We start from the raw sequence: 19,131 nt of genomic DNA on the forward strand, positions 1-19,131 counted from the left end.
GTCACAAAATGCTGGAGTAAACTCAGCGGGTTTGACAGCATCAAGGAGAGAGGGAATGGGTGACGTTTCAATAGACAATAGACAATAGGTGCAGGAGGAGGGCCATTCAGCCCTTCGAGCCAGCACCGCCATTCATGCGATCATGGCTGATCATTCTCAATCAGTACCCCGTTCCTGCCTTCTCCCCATACCCGCTCACTCCGCTATCCTTAAGAGCTCTATCCAGCTCTCTCTTGAAAGCATCCAACGAACTGGCCTCCACTGCCTTCTGAGGCAGAGAATTCCACACCTTCACAACTCTGACTGAAAAAGTTCTTCCTCATCTCCGTTCTAAATGGCCTACCCCTTATTCGTAAACTGTGGCTCCTTGTTCTGGACTCCCCCAACATTGGGAACATGTTTCCTGCCTCTAATGTGTCCAATCCCCTAATTATCTTATATGTTTCAATAAGATCCCCCCTTATCCTTCTAAATTCCAGTGTATACAAGCCTAATCGCTCCAGCCTTTCAACAGACGACAGTCCCGCCATTCCGGGAATTAACCTGGTAAACCTACGCTGCACGCCCTCAATAGCAAGAATATCCTTCCTCAAATTTGGAGACCAAAACTGCACACAGTACTCCAGGTGCGGTCTCACCAGGGCCCTCTGCAACTGCAGAAGGACCTCTTTGCTCCTATACTCAACTCCTCTTGTTATGAAGGCCAACATGCCATTGGCTTTCTTCACTGCCTGCTGTACCTGCATGCTCCCTTTCAGTGACTGATGCATTAGGACACCCAGATCTAGTTGAACATCCCCTTTTCCTAACTTGACACCATTCAGATAATAATCTGCCTTTCTATTCTTACTTCCAAAGTGAATAACCTCACATTTATCTACATTAAACTGCATCTGCCATGTATCCGCCCATTCACACAACCTGTCCAAGTCACCCTGCAGCCTTATTGCATCTTCCTCACAATTCACACTAACCCCCAGCTTAGTATCTTCCGCAAATTTGCTAATGGTACTTTTAATCCCTTCATCTAAGTCATTAATGTATATCGTAAGTAGCTGGGGTCCCAGTACCTTGCGGTACCCCACAGGTCACTGCCTGCCATTCCGAAAGGGACCCATTTATCCCCACTCTTTGCTTTCTGTCTGTCAACCAATTTTCGGGTCGAGACCCTCACCCATTCCTTCTCTCCACAGATGCTGCCCGACCTGCTGAGTTACTCCAGCACTCTGTGATACCTTCGATTTGTACCAGCATCTTCAGTTATTTTCCTACACAGGGATTATTAATTAATTAATTATTAATTATTAGATGGCCCTGCAGTGCAGCGATTCACCACACGGTGGGAGTGTTGACCACATATCAGCCGGGCCTGCAGTGCAGCGGATCACCACACGGTGGGAGTGTCGACCACTAAGTGGTCGGTCCTGCAGTGCAGCGGATCACCACACGGTGGGAGTGTTTATCACATATCAGACGGGCATGCAATGCAGCGGATCACCAAACGGTGGGAGTGTTGACCACAAAGTGGTCGGCCCTGCAGTGCAGCGGATCACCACACGGTGGGAGTGTTGACCACAAAGTGGCCGGGCCTGCAGTTCCACACAACTTTACTTACACATAAACATCCAGAACTCACTCAGAATTCTATTAATAGTTATAGAAATCAGACATTTCATTCATTCCCCACCCCACCCCCGCCAAAACAAAAAACCAGTAGTAAACGTGCAGGTACAGCAATGAGAGGAGTTGAGTTTAGGAGCAAGGAGGTCCTTCTGCAGTTGTGCAGAGCCCTAATGAGACCGCACCTGGAGTACTCTGTGCAGTTTTGGTCTCCTAGTTTGAGGAAGGACGTCCTTGCTATTGAGGCAGTGCAGCGTAGGTTCACCAGGTTAATCCCCGGGATGGCGGGACTGTCGTACGAGGAAAGATTGGAAAGACTGGGCTTGTGTTCACTGGAGTTTAGAAGGATGAGAGGGGGATCTTATAGAGAGACGTATAAAATTATAAAAGGACTGGACAAGCTAGTTGCAGGAAACATGTTCCCAATGTTGGGGGAGTCCAGAACCAGGGGCCACACAGTCTAAGAATAAAGGGGAGACCATTTAAAACTGAGGTGAGGAGAAACGTTTCGAGTTGTGAATGTGTGGGATTCTCTGCCACAGAGGGCATTGGAGGCCGATTCACTGGATGGGTTTAAGAGAGAGTTAGATAGCGCTCTAGGGGCTAGTGGAATCAAGGGGTATGGGGAGAAGGCAGGCACGGGGTACTGATTATGGACGGTTAGCCGCGATCACAGTGAATGGCGGTGCGTACAGACTCGAAGGGCCGAGTGGCCTCCTCCTGCACCTGTTGCCTGTTGTCCATGTTGTGTATTTGGAGCAGGGTGATGTATTCTCAGGCTGTACCTGTCTCTCTCTCTCTCTCTCACAGGGTGGGAGGAAGGGTTCCGACTCTCTGACGGAGATAGCGGGTGGTTCCCCATGTCCCACGTTCAAACGATCGTCAGTCAGCGAGCCCGCACCAGGAACATCGAGGACCAACTACGTCTCAGCCAGCGGTCTTAGAGAGTCACGGAGTCGCCCAGGCTGGAAACAGACCCTTCCCCCCTCCCCACCTGTCCACACCGACCAACATGCCCCATCTACGCTAGTCCCACCAGCGCACACCGACCAACATGCCCCATCTATACTAGTCCCAACTGCGCACACCGACCATCATGCCCCATCTACACTAGTTCAGAGGCCCCTTCAATAATTCCTGGACTAATCGAGCCCCAGGCTCAAACTACGGCATGTTTTCCACACTCGCAAGGACTAGTCAAGCCCCGGGCTTGAACGCGGCCTAGTTTCAAGGTTCATGAGGACTTACAGAATACCAAGGCCCAAGCTCTGAACTGGGCCTAGTTTTGAGGCTCCAAAGTACTTTATACAAGGTCTAGGCTTGAACGCGGCCTAGTTTCAAGACTCCTGAGGACTTACAGACTAACAAAGGCCCAGGCTCTGAACTGGGCCTAGTTTTGAGGCTTCAAAGAACGTTAAACCAGGCCTAGGCTTGAACGCGGCCTAGTTTCAAGGCTCCCAAGGACTTGCGGACTAATCGAGGCCCAGTTTCCTAGCTGGTCCTAGTTTTGAGGCTCCAAAGTACGTTAAACAAGGCCTAGGCTTGAACACGGCATTGTTTCAAGGCGCCCGTGGACTTACGGACTAACCGAGGCCCAGGCTCTTTACCGGGCCTAGTTTTCCAGGCTCCACAGGGCCTAGGAACTCCGTGAAGGCCCAAGGGCCAGGCGGCCTTGCTGGAGAATCACCAACAACAGACAAAGAGACTGATACTACAGCTAATTATTCGCTGCACTCACGGGAAAGAATGGGCTTGTATTCACTGGCGTTTATTCTTAGACTGTGTGGCCCCTGGTTATGGACTCCCCCAACATTGGGAACATGTTTCCTGCATCGAGCTTGTCCAGTCCTTTTATACGTCTCTATAAGATCCCCCTCTCATCCTTCTAAACGCCAGTGAATACAAGCCCAGTCTTTCCAATCTTTCCTCGTACGACAGTGCCGCCATCCCGGGATTTAACCTGGTGGACCTACGCTGCACTGCCTCAATAGCAATGACGTCCTTCCTCAAACTAGGAGACCAAAACTGCACACAGTACTCCAGGTGCGGTCTCACCAGGGCCCTGTACAAATGCAGAAGGACCTCTTTGCTCCTCAACTCAACTCCTCTCGTTATGAAGGCCAACATTCCACCAGCTTACGACAAGGTTAGTTTGAGTGAAACAATTTCTCATTGAGTTATTAGTTTATTTAATGTTATTAGTTTATTTAATGGTTTGTTTCAACATCCCGCGAGTGCATTAGAAGGATGAGGGGGGATCTTATTGAAACATATAAGATAATTAGGGGATTGGACACATTGGGATTGGACACATTAGAGTCAGGAAACATGTTCCCAATGTTGTGGGAGTCCAGAACAAGGGGCCACAGTTTAAGAATAAGGGGTAGGCCATTTAGAACGGAGATGAGGAAGAACTTTTTCAGTCAGAGAGTGGTGAAAGTGTGGAATTCTCTGCCTCAGAAGGCAGTGGAGGCCAGTTCGTTGGATGCTTTCAAGAGAGAGCTGGATAGAGCTCTTAAGGATAGCAGAGTCAGGGGGTATGGGGAGAAGGCAGGAACGGGGTACTGATTGAGAGTGATCAGCCATGATCGCATTGAATGGCGGTGTTGGCTCGAAGGGCTGAATGGCCTACTCCTGCACCTATTGTCTATTGTCTATTGTATATTGTCTATTGTCTATTGTCTATTGTCTAAAACCTGTGCTGTATGTTTCATTCTTCTAAACTCCAGCGAGTACAGGCCCAGTGCCGACAAACACTCATCATAGGTTAACTTACCCATTCCTGGGATCATTCTTGTAAACCTCCTCTGGACCCTTTCCAGAGCCTTGGAAATTTTCTCTGAAAGTGGCGTCAAAGGTCGATAGGGAGAGTGATATTCCTTCCTCAGATATGGTGCCGAAAATTGCTCACAATATTCCAAATGCAACGTTACCAGCGCCTCGGCATCACATCCCTGTTTTTGGATATAAGCCCTTTTGAAATAAATCCTAGCATTTATGCTTTCTTTACTATTGATTCGACTTGTAGATTAACTTTTTGGGAATGCTGCACCAGTACTCCCAAGTTTCTTTGCACATCCGATTTCTGGATTCTCTCGCCATTTTGAAAATAGTCTACGCCTTTATTCCACATGCATGACTCCACACTTTGCTACACTATATTCAATCTGCCACTTCTCTGCCCACTCTCCCAACCTGTCCAAGTCCTTCTGCAGACTCCCGGGTTTCTCTACACTACCTGCCCCTCCACCTATTATTGTATCATCCACAAACATGGCCATAAAACATTCTATCCCCTCATTCAAATCATTAATATATGTGAGGAATGACGGTCCCAGCACCGACCTCTGCGTAACTCCGCTAGTCACTGCCAGCCAACCTGAAAAAGCATCCTTTATTACCACTCTTTGTCTTCTGCCATCCAGCCAACCTGCTATCAATGATCTGCTCTTTGACAAGCTGGTCAGAAGGCCAGCTCTGTCCTGGGTTGCCCCCTCGACTCAGTGCAGGTGGTGGGAGAGAGGAGGATGATTGCAAACCGAACATCGCTGCTGGACAACGACTCCCACCCCATGCAGGACACTGTCACTGCACTGAGTAGCTCCTTCAGTGACAGACTCCTTCACCCCAAGTGCGTGAAGGAGAGATATAGGAGGTTCTTCCTTCCCACTGCTGTGAGACTGCACAACCAGCACTGCTCCCAGCAGACGAGTCAACAATAACAGCTAAGAACACACGGAAACAAATGATAATTTATGGATCTTTTATTTATAATGAATGATCTCTTGATCTCTTGCTATCCACCTTGCTGCTGGAACACTGTAAATTTCCCCGGTGCGGGACGAATAAAGCAATATATTATTATTATTATTATGATGATGATGATGAGGATGATTATTATTATTATTATTATTATTATTGTTATTATTATTATTATTATTATTATTATTATTATTATTATTGTTATTATTATTATCTAATGACTCTCCATTGTCTGTCCTACTTCTACAAATAATTCCAGTAATTTTGTCAAGCAAGACCTCCCCTTCACAAAGCCATGCTGACTTCGGCCTATTTTATCGTGAACTTCAAAGTAATCCGTAACCTCATCCTTTATAATGGACTCGAGAATCTCACCAACCACTGAAGTCAGACTAACAGGCCTGTAGTTCACACGATTCTGCTTTGATCCCTTCTCGTGCAGTGCGGTAATATTTGCAATTTAACAATCATCTGTGACCTATCCCGTCTCTCGTGACTCTTGAAATATCACTGTCAATGCCTCCACAATCTCCAAAGCCGCCTCTTTCCGAACCCTCGGGTGCAGTCCATTTGGTTCATGTGTCTAATCCACCTTTAGCCTTTTCAGCTTCCCAAGCACCTTCTCCCTCGTAATAGCCACTCCGCTGACTTCCACCTCCGGACACTCTTGAATTTCATGCACGTTGCTGGTGTCTTCCACTGTGATGACTGGTGCAAAAAAGTTCTTCAACTCCTCTGCCATTTCTTTATTCCCAATTATCGCTTCTCCTGCATCATTTTCCAGCCGTCCAATGTCCACTCTTGCCTCTTACTTACACTTTATTTAACGGAAGAAACTCTTGCTATCCTCTTTTATATTACTTGCTAGCTTACCTTCGTATTTTTTCTCCCCGTATTACTTTTTTTACTTACATTCTGTTGTTCTTTAAAAGCTTCCCAATCCTCTGGCTTCCCACTAATCATCGCTATGTTATACGCATTCTCTTTTAGTTTTATACTGCCATTGTCTTTCCTTATCAGCCATGGTCGCCTCTTTCTCTCCCTATGTACTGCTAGATCCCTCTGCTCCACAACACTCCCTATTGAATTGTGATGCCACTTTCAGTCAACTGTGTACCTGCATTTCAAGATCCATCTGATCTCCAACACTCCATGTCTACCTGTGACGCCACTTTCAGGGAACTGTGTACATGTGCTCCTAGATCCCTCTGCTCTACAACACTCACTATCTACCTTTGACGCCACTTTCAGGGAACTGTGTACCTGCATTCCTAGTCCCCTCTGCTCTACAACACTCACTATCTACCTGTGACGCCACTTTCAGGGGACTATATACGTCCACGCCATCTCTTTATTCTACATTGATGTTTCCGCGGTTACTTATTGGTTGAAAGAATGACATAATCTCCACCATCATTCTATTTATTGAAAAAAATGCTTCATCCCAAATAATACAAAGCTAGTAAGCAAAGTCAGAAATAATTCAGGTATCTCACGGAAGGGGAAATGATTCTCTCGGCATTATATACACACCTTTTTTCCAAGATAATTTAGATTTAGAGATACAGCGCAGAAACAGGCCCTTCAGCCCACTGAGTCCGCGCCGCCCAGCGATCCCCGCACATTAACACTATCCTACACACACTAGGTATAATTTTTACATTGACCCAGTCAATTAACCTACATACCAGTACGTCTTTGGAATGTGGGAGGACACCGAAGATCTCGGATAAAACCCACGCAGGTCACGGAGAAAACGTACAAACTCCGTACAGACGGCGCCCGTAGTCAGGATCGTACCTGAGTCTCCGGCGCCCGTAGTCAGGATCGTACCTGAGTCTCCTGCGCTGCATTCGCTGTGCATCCCAAATGTGTTCGAATGTCAACATTCAATAAATCACCTTGAATTGCATTAGGTTCACAAGGTCACGATTCACTTCTGTATGTTTAGTTTAGAGATATAGTGTGGAAGCAGGTCCTTCCGCCCACCGAGTGAAAAGTCCGGGAGCATAGCAAGGACGCCCGTTGGCTGAGAAGAAAAGTAAGTGTTAATTGCAGTGGAAAAGGCAGATTAATAAGAGCGCATTACTCCAAGCTGGTCAGGAAGGCAGCAGAGAAGTGAGATTGGTTGATCAATTAAAGCAGGCGATTGGTAAATTGGCCATTTGAGTAATTTAGTGACTGATATAAGCAAGGCTTGCAGAAGGGGTGCAGCCCTGTTGAGGGAAGTGCCCTGTGAGTAAAGAGCGAGTCTTTGGCTGCGAGTCTTTGGCTGCGAGTCTTTGGCGGCGAGTCTTTGGCGGCGGGTCTTTGGCGGCGAGTCTTTGGCGAAGAGTCTTTGGCGAAGAGTCTTTGGCGAAGAGTCTTTGGCGAAGAGTCTTTGGCGAAGAGTCTTTGGCGAAGAGTCTTTGGCGAAGAGTCTTTGGCGAAGAGTCTTTGGCGAAGAGTCTTTGGCGAAGAGTCTTTGGCGAAGAGGTTCCGCTTGTTTTTTGAGCCGGAATTGTTTTTGACACCGAAGTGATGGCGCACAAGTTGGTGCAGTGTGTTTCCTGCAGGATGTGGGAAGGTAGAGACGCTGCTGGAGCTTCTGGGAGCTACACCTGCAAGAACTGTGTCCAGGTGCAGCTCCTGACTGGACGTGTGGCAGAGTTGGAAAAGCAGCTGGTTGACCTCAGGGCCATCCGGGAATGCGAGAGTTTCCTGGACAGGACCTACTGTGAGGCTGTCACGCCAAAGGTCCAGGTCGAGCGAAGTTGGGAGACCGTTTCAGGGGGGAGCGAACGTGGACTACAGGAGACCCCGGGGGCTGTGCCTATTGCAAACAGGTACACCCTATTGGGAACTGTTGGGGCAGAAGACGCTTCCAGTCCGAGCGGCAGTCGCGTTGGCGGTTGTATCCCAGGCAAGGAAACTCGACCGGAGAGACTGAAGTCAGAAAGAGCCACAGTAGTCGGTGACTCCATTGTCCGAGGTACGGACAGGAGATTCTGTGGCGACAGGCGGGAGTCGAGGATGGTTTGTTGCCTCCCTGGTGCCAGAGTTCAAGACATCACGGAGCGGCTTCAGAACATCCTAGCGAGGGAAGGTGATCAACCGGAAGTAGTTGTGCATGTGGGCACAAACGACGTCGGGAGGAAGAGGAAGGAGATACTGCGACGTGAGTTTAGAGAGTTAGGAAGCAGACTGAGAAGTAGGACGTCGAGGATGGTTATCTCTGGACTGCTGCCTGTACCTCGTGCTGGTGAGGGCAGGAACAGAGAGATCGGGGATATGAATGTATTGCTGAGGGGCTGGTGCAGGGAGCAGGGATTTAGATTTCTGGACCACTGGGATCTCTTCTGGGGTAGTTGTGACCTGTACAAAAGGGACGGGTTACACCTTAACAGCAGGGGGACCAACATTCTGGCAGGCAGGTTTGCTAGTGCTACGAGGATGTCTTTAAACGAAGTAGTGGGGGGGAGGGGTTGACAAATTGGGAATATGGAGATGGAGTTAAAGGGGAAGCGAATACAGGAGAAACTGTAAAGGACTCTCGTATGAATGGGAAGGTAAGTTCTAGAAGGGATATGAGAGTAAGGTCAGGGCCAATTGTGACCGGTGTGAGAGGGGAGGTAAATACCGAAGTTAAAGTGTTGTATTTAAATGCGCGAAGTATAAGAAATAAAGTGGATGAGCTTGAGGCTCAGTTAGACATTGGCAAGTATGATGTTGTGGGAATCACTGGGACATGGCTACAAGAGGACCAGGGCTGGGAGCTGAATATTCAGGGGTACACAACGTACAGAAAAAAACAGGCAGGTGGGGAGAGGGGGCGGGGTAGCTCTGTTGGTAAGGAATGATATTCACTCCCTTGCAAGGAGTGACAGAGAATCAGGAGATGTAGAATCAGTATGGATAGAGAAGAGGTATTGTAAGGGTAAAAAGACCCTAATGGGAGTCATCTACAGGTCCCCAAACAGTAGCCTCGACATAGGGTGCAAGTTGAATCAGGAGCTAAAATTGGCATGTCACAAATGTAATGCTACGGTGGTCATGGGAGATTTCAACATGCAGGTAGACTGGGAAAATCAGGTTGGTAATGGAGCCCAGGAAAGAGAGTTTGTGGAGTGCCTCCGAGATGGATTCTTAGAACAGCTTGTACTGGAGCCTACCAGGGAGAAGGCAATTCTGGATTTAGTGTTATGTAATGAACCTGACTTGATAAGGGGACTCGAGGTAAATGAGCCATTAGGAGGCAGTGACCACAATATGATAAGTTTTACTCTACAAATAGAGAGAGAGAAGGGAAAATATGAAGTGTCAGTATTACAGTATAGCAAAGGGGATTACAGAGGCATGAGGCAGGAGTTGGCCAAAATTGACTGGAAGGAGGCTCTAGCAGGGAAGACTGTGGAACAGCAATGGCAGGTATTCCTGGGAATAATGCAGAAGTTGCAGGATCAATTTATCCCAAAGAGGAGGAAAGATTCTAAGGGGAGTTCGAGGCACCCGTGGCTGACAAGGAAAGTCAAGGACAGCATAAAAATAAAAGGGAAGAAGTATAACATAGCAAAGAAGAGTGGGAAGCCAGAGGATTGGGACTCTTTTAAAGAGCAACAGAAGATAACTAAAAAGGCAATACGGGGAGAAAAGATGAGGTACTAGCCAATAATATAAAGGAGGATAGTAAAAGCTTTTTTAGGTATGTGAAGAGGAAAAAAATAGTCAAGGCAGATGTGGGTCCCTTGAAGACAGAAGCAGGGGAATTTATTATGGGGAACAAGGAAATGGCGGAAGAGTTGAACCGGTACTTTGGATCTGTCTTCACTGAGGAGGATACAAACAATCTCCCAGATGTTCTAGTGGCCAGAGATCCTAGGGTGACAGAGGAACTGGAGGAAATCCACATTAGGCAGGAAAAAGTTTTGGGTAGACTAATGGGACTCAAGGCTGATAAATCCCCAGGGCCTGATGGTCTGCATCCCAGGGTGCTTAAGGAGGTGGCTCTAGAAATTGTGGACGCATTAGTAATGATTTTCCAATGTTCTATAGATTCCGGGTCAGTTCCTGTGGATTGGAGGGTAGCTAATGTTATCCCACTTTTCAAGAAAGGAGGGAGAGAGAAAACGGTAAGTTATAGACCAGTTAGTCTGACATCAGTGGTGGGGAAGATGCTGGAGTCAATTATAAAAGACGAAATTGCGGAGCATTTGAATCGCAGTAACGGGATCGTTCCGAGTCAGCATGGATTTACGAAGGGGAAATCGTGCTTGACTACTCTAGTGGAATTTTTTGAGGATGTAACTAGGAAAATTGACAGGGGAGAGCCGGTGGATGTGGTGTACCTCGACTTTCAGAAAGCCTTCGACAAGGTCCCACATAGGAGATTGGTGGGCAAAATTAGAGCACATGGTATTGGAGGTAGGGTACTGACATGGATAGAAAATTGGTTGACAGACAGAAAGCAAAGAGTGGGGATAAATGGGTCCCTTTCAGAATGGCAGGCAGTGACTAGTGGGGTACCGCAAGGCTCGGTGTTGGGACCGCAGCTATTTACAATATACATCAATGACTTGGATGGAGGGATTAAAAGTACCATTAGCAAATTTGCCGATGATACAAAGCTAGGTGGCAGTTTGAACTGTGAAGAAGATGCTATGACGTTGCAGGGTGACTTGGACAGGTTGTGTGAGTGGGAGAATGTGGATAAGTGTGAGGTTATCCACTTTGGTGATAAGAATCGGAAGGCAGATTATTATTTGAATGGTGTCAAGTTAGGAAAAGGGGACGGACAACGTGATCTGGGTGTCCTAGTGCATCAGTCACTGAAAGAAAGCATGCAGGTGCAGCAGGCAGTGAAGAAAGCCAATGGAATGTTGGCATTCATAACAAGAGGAGTTGAGTATAGGAGCAAAGAGGTCCTTCTGCAGTTGTACAGGGCCCTGTTGAGACCGCACCTGGAGTACTGTGTGCAGTTTTGGTCTCCAAATTTGAGGAAGGATATTCTTGCTATTGAGGGCGTGCAGCGTAGGTTTACTAGATTAATTCCCGGAATGGCGGGGCTGTCCTATGTTGAAAGACTGGAGCGGCTAGGTTTGTATACACTGGAATTTAGAAGGATGAGAGGGGATCTTATCGAAACGTATAAGATTATTAAGGGGTTGGACATGTTGGAGGCAGGAAACATATTCCCAATGTTGGGGGAGTCCAGAACCAGGGGCCACAGTTTAAGAATAAGGGGTAGGCCATTTAGAACAGAGATGAGGAAACACATTTTTAGTCAGAGCGTTGTGAATCTGTGGAATTCTCTGTCTCAGAGGGCAGTGGAGGCCAATTCCCTGAATACATTCAAGAGAGAGATCGATAGAGCTCTTAAGGATAGCGGAGTCAGGGGGTATGGGGAGAAAGCAGGAACGGGGTACTGATTGAGAAAGATCAGCCATGATCACATTGAATGGCGGTCCTGGCTCGAAGGGCCGAATGGCCTACTCCTGCACCTATTGTCTATTGTCTATTGAGTCCGCCCAGGCCATCGATCACTCGTTCATACTGGCTTAGTTTAGAGATCCAACCGCGAAATAGGCCTTTCGGTCCTCCAGGTCCGCGCCGACCATCGATCCCCCGTTCGCACTAGTTTAGTTTAGAGATACGGCAGAGAAACAGGACCTTCGGCCCCACCAGTTCATGTCGAATAGTGATCCCCGTACACTGGTTCTATCTTAAACACGAGGGACAATTTACAAAAGCCAATTAACCTACAGCCCTGGACGCCCTTGGACTGTGGAAGGAAACCAGAGCACCCGGAGAGAGCCCACGCAGTCACATGGAGAACGGACAAATCGCATACAGACAGCGTCTGAGGTCATGATTGACCGCGCATCTGTGGCGCTATAAGACAGTAGCTCTACCGCTGCGCCACCGTGCCAATCTAAGTCAAAGTGATAAACGGTCCTTCATTCCGAGATTAGATAAATCGCTGCATATACATCGAGCTACATTAGACATCACAAGGTTACCATCGTGTTCTTCGTGTACGTTGCTCAGGATCATGAACACTCTATCACTCTGGTTCGGACACACAGTGCTGGAGTTACTCGGTGGGACAATCGAGAATCCCACTGAGTTACCCCATCACACTGTGTCCTTTTGTGTAAACCAGCTCCTTGTGTCTTCATTCTGTTATGATCGTTAAGATATTCGATGCTTTATCCAGCATTGAATCTTTCTGCTCAGTATATTCATGGTGTGCCCATCTGAAAAAGATAAGAAACCTGTTAAAACCTCTAGATGGGTGGCTGTTTCTGGATATTGGTAAAGACATTGAATAGGGCTGGTTTAAAGGGATATGGGCCAAACGCAGGCAGGTAGAACTAGTGTAGATGGGGCATGTAGGTCAGCGTGAGCAAGTTGGGCCGAAGGGCCTCTCTCTCTATTACCCCCTCTCTCTGTCTCCCTGTTTCTCTCAATCTCCCTCTCTCACAGTCCCCCTCTGCCTTTCTGTCTCCATCACCCCCTCTCTCTTTCCTTCTCTCCTGTACTTCAAGGAATAAAGTCCTAGCCTGCCCAACCTCTCCTTGTAGCTGAGGTTCCTCGAGTCCGGGCAACCTCCTCGTAAATCTTCTCTGCACCCCTTCCAGCTTAACAACATCTTTCCTATAACACAGTACCCAGAACTGAACTTAATACTCAAAATGAAGACGGGTCTCGACCCGAAACGACACCGATTCCATATCGCTAGAGATGCTGCCCGATTCGTTGAGTTACTCCAGCATTTTGTGTCTATCTTCGGTTTAAACCAGCATCTGCAGTTCCTTCCCCTACATAATGCTCTAAATGCGGCCTAACCAATCTTATACAACTATAACATGACCTCTGACTGATAACCAATGTGCCAAAAGCCTATTTGACCACACTACCTATCTGTGATGCAACTTTCAAGGAACTATATCCCTGTATACGTGGATCCCTCTGTACTACAACACTCCCTGTCCATCTTTGACGCCACTTTTAGGGAATCATGCACCTGCACTCCTAGATCCCCCTGTTCTACAACACTCACTATCTACTTGCGATGCCACTTTGAGGGCACTAGGTACTTGCACTGCTAGATCCCTCTGCTCTACAACACTCCCCAGAGCGCTACCACTCACTGTGTGAGTTCTGCCCATGTTAGACGTTCCAAAATGCAACACCGCACATTATTCTGTATTAAATTCCATCAACCATTCCTCAGCCCAGCTGCCCAAGTGATCAAGATTCTGCTGCAAATTTTGACGACCATCTACACGATTTGCAAATCCACCCACTTTTACATCATCCTCGTGAATCTTCTCTGCTTTCTTCCCCGCGTATTTTAAATGATTAATTGCTGACAATGGCTCAGATAAAGGCCTTGTAATTCCGGGCCCCATATCTGAGGGAGAAGGTCCAGAGGAGGAGTACGAGAATGATCCCAGGAATGAGTGGGTTAACTTGTGAAGAGCGTAGATGGCGCTGGGCCTGTGCTCGCTGGAGTTTAGAAGGATGAGAGGGGACCTCATTGAAATTTACTGACTCGTGAAAGGCCTGGGTAGAGTGGATGTGAAGAGAATGTTTCCACCAGGAATTCAATTATGTTCCTTTAAGGAGGAGACGAGGAGGAATTTCTTCAGTCAGAGGATGGTGAATCTGGGTAATTCATTGCAGCAGAACTCTATGAGGGCCAATGAATAATTTGAAAGATTGGAGCGACTAGGCTTGTATAAACTGGAATATAGAAGGATGAGAGGGGATCGTATCGAAACGTATAAGATTATTAAGGGGTTAGACACGTTAGAGGCAGGAAACATGTTCCCAATGTGGGGGGAGTCCAGAACCAGGGGCCACAGTTTAAGAATAAGGGGTCGGCCATTTAGAACGGAGATGAGGAAAAACTTTTTCAGTCAGAGAGTTGTTAATCTGTGGAATTCTCTGCCTCAGAAGGCAGTGGAGGCCAATTCTCTGAATGCATTCAAGAGAGAGCTAGATAGAGCTCTTAAGGATAGCGGAGTCAGGGGGTATGGGGAGAAGGCAGGAACGGGGTACTGATTGAGAATGATCAGCCATGATCACATTGAATGGTGGTGCTGGCTCGAAGGGCCTGTTGTCTATTGCCTGTTGTCTATAACTTAGTTTAGATTAGTTTAGTTTATTTTATTTTAGAGATGTAGCGCAGAAACACGATCCCCGCACATTAACTCGATCCTACACACACAAGGGTCAATTTACATTTACACCAAGCCAATTAATCTACAAACCTGCACGTCTTTGGAGTGTTGGATGGAACCTCAGATTTCGGAGAAAACCCACACAGGTCACGGGGAGAACGTACAAACTACGTACAGACGGCACCCGTAGTCGGGATGGAACCCGGGTCCCTGGCGGTTCAGCGCTGGAAGGCAGCAACTCTACCGCCGCCCTTTTCACGCAGAGTTAGAAGGATTCGTGATTAATACGAGTGTCAGGGGTTATGCGGAGAAGGCAGGAGAATGTGGTTAGGAGGGAGAGATAGAACAGCCATGATTGAATGGCGGAGTAGACTTGACGGGCCGAATGGCCTAATTATGCGCCAATCACGTATGAACTTATGAACCTATATGGCAATGAACTAAACAAAACTAAACTATACCGGGAAATAGGTATGTTTAAATGTCTCCAGCAATATAAAATAACCTTTGTCCTCAGCTTACTGGCAATGACGGCCGTAAAATAATTGGACTTTGTATTTTCTCCTGATATCATTTTTATGCAGTGTTTGTGTTTGATGTTGACTCTTTGGGAAGGTGTAATAAATGTTACAAGATAAACGCACCTGATTTCTTTTTGCAACCTGCAATTCTGAACAAGAGCCTGCAGTTTTTCAGCGGTGAATTCATTCCTGTTTTGCTTGTCCTGATCGCAATTGCTCACATCCAACACCGTCAGTGAACGATTGGTTTGAATGACAGAGAGTAGACTTTCTGAGCAGTCGTCCGTAAGGTGGTTGGATTTTAGCCTGCGTTTGGGCGAGAGAAAGATTTTATGAAATGGACACAGTTACTTCCCGGCTGTTATCAGGCAACTGAACTGCCCTGTCACCAACTAGGCAGAGGTCCTGACCTCCCATCTACCTCATTGGAGACCCTCAGACTATCTTCAATCGGACTTTGCTGACTTTATCCAGCACAAAACGTTATTCACGTTATTCCCTTAAAGATAGATTAGCCATGATTGAACGGGGGAGTAGACATGATGGGCCGAATGGCTTTATTCTGCTCCTGTTGTTTACCAACTTCCAGGATAAGACATGCAGGTTTGAAAGTTAATTGTCTTTGGTAAAGTTGTAATTTGCCCCTCGTGTGGAGGATTGTGCTGGTGTACGGGTAGGTAGGTGGTGGGCGTGGACATGGTGGACTGAGGGGCCCGTTACCCTGCTGTATCTCTAAATTGAGCGAGTGTGAACAGGTGATCGATTGTCGACGTGGAAGTTTATGTCCCATGGGATCCAAAGTCCTTTATTGTTTGTCATCTATATTAAGAACTTGGATGAGAGCGTACATGGCACGATTGGCAAGTTTGCTGATGACGCAAATGTGGGTGGTGGTGTAGATTGCGAAAATGGTTGTCAATAATTGCAGCAGGATCTTGATCAGTTGGGCCGGTGCGCTGAGGAATGGTTGATGGCTTTCAACAAAAAGAAACGTGAGGTGTTGCAATTTGGAAAATCGAATATAGGAAGAATCAACACAGTGAAAGGTGTGGCTTTGGGGAGTGTGGGAAGAACAGAGGGATCTAGGAGTGCAGGTACATAATTCCCTGAAAGTGACTTCATGGGGAAATAGGGAGTGTTGTGGAGCAGAGCAATCTAGGAGAGCAGGTACATAACATTCGTACCTGTCCATGCTCTTCAGAGATGCTGCCTGACCTGCTGAGTTTCTACAGCACTTTGTCACCAATCCACATCTCCAGAGATGCTGCCTTGAGCCACTGAGTTACTCCAGAACTTTGTACCTATCCAAAGACGTACAGGTATGTAGGTTAATTGGCAAGGGTAAAAAATGTAAAAATTGTCCCTAGTGTGTGTAGGATGGTGTTAATGTACGGGGATCGCTGGGCGGCACGGACTTGGTGGGCCGAAAAGGCCTGTTTCCGGCTGTATATATATGATATGATATGATATGTTCTCCGGAGATGCTACCTGACCCGTTGAGTTACTCCAGCGCTTTGTGTCTGTCTCTATCCAGTCGGCTGGATCTCCTTGGATCCCAATTCCTTGATTATATGATTTCCCAAGTTCAGTGAATTACCTGAGGACTTTACACATGCACAACACGGGTTCCAGATAACGTATTCCCTCCAACTTTATGCCGCATGAATTGAGATCCAATTCCTCAATGGGTCCACAGCAGATCAAGGTCCTCGATAAAACCAGGCAGTCGAACATGTTGAGGGAACATTGATTGAATTGTATGGTCCTCATGGGTTCCAACGCCTCGGAGGTCAATTGAGGGTCTCCGAATTCAAACAAGCAGTGCAGTATGTTCAAGAACTTTCCCTGGGTGATCTTTCCTGCCAGGTTGGACACCCTTTTGACGCTTTCTTTGAGCCACTCGGAGATAGAGCAAGTGGCACTGGCTGGAATCGAGCCCAACTCTCTCTCCAGCCAATTTGAAGACCGTCGTGAAGAGAGACCAACCAGAAAACGAGAGAAGAGGTTGAATCTCTCGTCTGTCGCCGTGTAAGCTTCATTTAACAACATTTTTAGTGAAATTCCTGGGGTGTTTTGGCTTTTAACAAGGGCAGCAACAAAGTTCTGGAGAACAGTGTAGGTGAATTTGTAGACAACCGCACGCTCATCTTTGATTGGGATCTCCATCATGAACGCAGAGGTGAAGTTGGGAAGATGCTGATTCACTTCACTGAAGGACTGGGCTTTAAATGAAAATGTTTTATTCGTGATTTTCTTGTAAGCCTCTTCGCCCAAATTTAGCAAGCTCTGCCGAGATCTTTGACCATCGTATCCGCAGATGCCCATGATGGTTGTAAGGTAGACGGAGAGCACCTGGGTGTGGGCAATGGTCAACATTGGACTTTCACCAACTTGTGACCACTCGGGTAAGGAGGTGATAATGGAGCAGAACAGAGGGTTGGTAGACAATCTACCCAATGTATCGCTTGATTCAAGAAGTTGCACCAACTGTTTGGCTTTCACCTCATCTCCAAGATGACGGTGGAAATATTCTTTGACTTTCTCCGGGGTAAATCCTTTGAGATGGAAGGTTGACGTTACAGGTATCCCCTGCAGAGCCTCAAGTCTCCATGGGCGTGTGGTGACCAGCAAGGAGCATCCTTTGACCAACCTACCGTGAATGAGGGAGTTCAGAATGTCACGCACCAATCCACAGGAATGAGGATGGATACATTGGCCAGGTGGACCATCAGCTGAGAAGATATTGCCTTGATCATATCTGTCCAAGTCATCAATGATGAACAATATGGTTTTCGGGTCCTTCCAAAGACATTCCAGACAGTGATCCAGATAAGGATACGCTTCAAGGACCAGGGTGTTTAGGTTTGTCACATATTTGATGGCATTTAAGATCTGAAACTTGAAATAAAATATATATTTGAACTCCTGATATATATTCTTGGTGGCCCAATCATTGATTATCTTCTGTATCAGAGTGCTTTTCCCAATCCCGGCTGTCCCGTACACCAAGGTGGTGGAGGTCTCCTCGATCTCAGCGTTGTTGCGTTTGAGTAGTTGATGTGGCTCCACATCTTCATCATTTCCCTGATCATTTCCAAGGGACAACCCCTCTGGTGGTGCGCCAGTAATCCTCAGGTCAGTGTAGAAAATTTCAAACAAGCGTGTCCCGGCTGTTTGCTCATCTCCAGTGTACACAACTTTCAGATTCTTACTCCAATTTCGTAGGAAGTGTCTGTGGAGATTTTCCGCTTCTTGAGTACCTAATAAGAGAAACAATTTGCGATTCGTTCAACGGAGAGATATACAGCATGGAAACAGGCCCCTCAGCACAACTTGCCCACATTGAACACCATGCCCCATCGACACTCGTGCCACCTGCCCGCGTTTCGTCCATACCCCCTAAACGTGTCCTATCCATGTACCTGTCAACATGTTTAGTTTAGTTTAGGTTCTTTTTTTTAGTTTAGTTTAGTTTAGTTCAGAGATACAGTGTGGAAATATGCCATTTGACCCACCGAGTCCGCGCTGACCAGGGATCCTCGTACACTAACACTATCCTACATACACTGGGGAAAATTACCATTTTACTACTAAGCCAAGTAACCTACAAACATGTACATCTTTGGAGTGTGCTGCGGAACGGGAGCACCCGGGGAAAAGCCATGCATGTCTTGAGAAAACCTACAAACATCCGTAGTCAGGATCAAAGCCGGATCTCTGGCTCTGTAAGGAAACAGCTCTACCGCTGCACCAACGTTTCTTAACGTTGTGATAGACCCAGACTCAATTACCTCCTCCGGCAGCTAGTTGCACACACCCACCAGCATTTGTGTGAAAAAGTTACCCTTCGGGTTTGTAGTCATGAAGTCATAGAATCACATAGTGTGGAAACATGCCCTTCGGCCCAACTTACCGATGTCGACTAATGTGTCGCATCCAGCTCCACCTGCCAGAGTTTGCCCCATATCCCGCTAAACCTGTTCTACCCATGCACCCGTCCAAATGCATCTTAAACATTGCGATGGTCCCTGCCCCAACTACCTCCTCTGAGAGCTACTTCCATA

General features: G+C 47.1%; 1 protein-coding gene across 1 annotated transcript in view; it reads right to left on the minus strand.

The window, feature by feature from the left end:
• Positions 1-10,889: 10,889 nt before the first annotated feature.
• Positions 10,890-19,131, minus strand: part of LOC144611048 (NACHT, LRR and PYD domains-containing protein 3-like) — a 37,126-nt gene continuing 28,884 nt past the window's right edge. The window contains exons 8-10 of the mRNA XM_078430136.1: positions 16,665-18,327; positions 15,191-15,373; positions 10,890-12,614 (exon numbers count right to left, since the gene is read on the minus strand). Coding sequence (XP_078286262.1) covers positions 12,533-12,614; positions 15,191-15,373; positions 16,665-18,327 — 1,928 coding nt within the window. The 3' untranslated portion in view covers positions 10,890-12,532. The remainder of the gene's footprint in view (positions 12,615-15,190; positions 15,374-16,664; positions 18,328-19,131) is intronic.

This window comes from Rhinoraja longicauda, chromosome 39, assembly GCF_053455715.1.
Source record: "Rhinoraja longicauda isolate Sanriku21f chromosome 39, sRhiLon1.1, whole genome shotgun sequence".
Classification (NCBI taxonomy): Eukaryota; Metazoa; Chordata; class Chondrichthyes; order Rajiformes; family Arhynchobatidae; genus Rhinoraja; species Rhinoraja longicauda.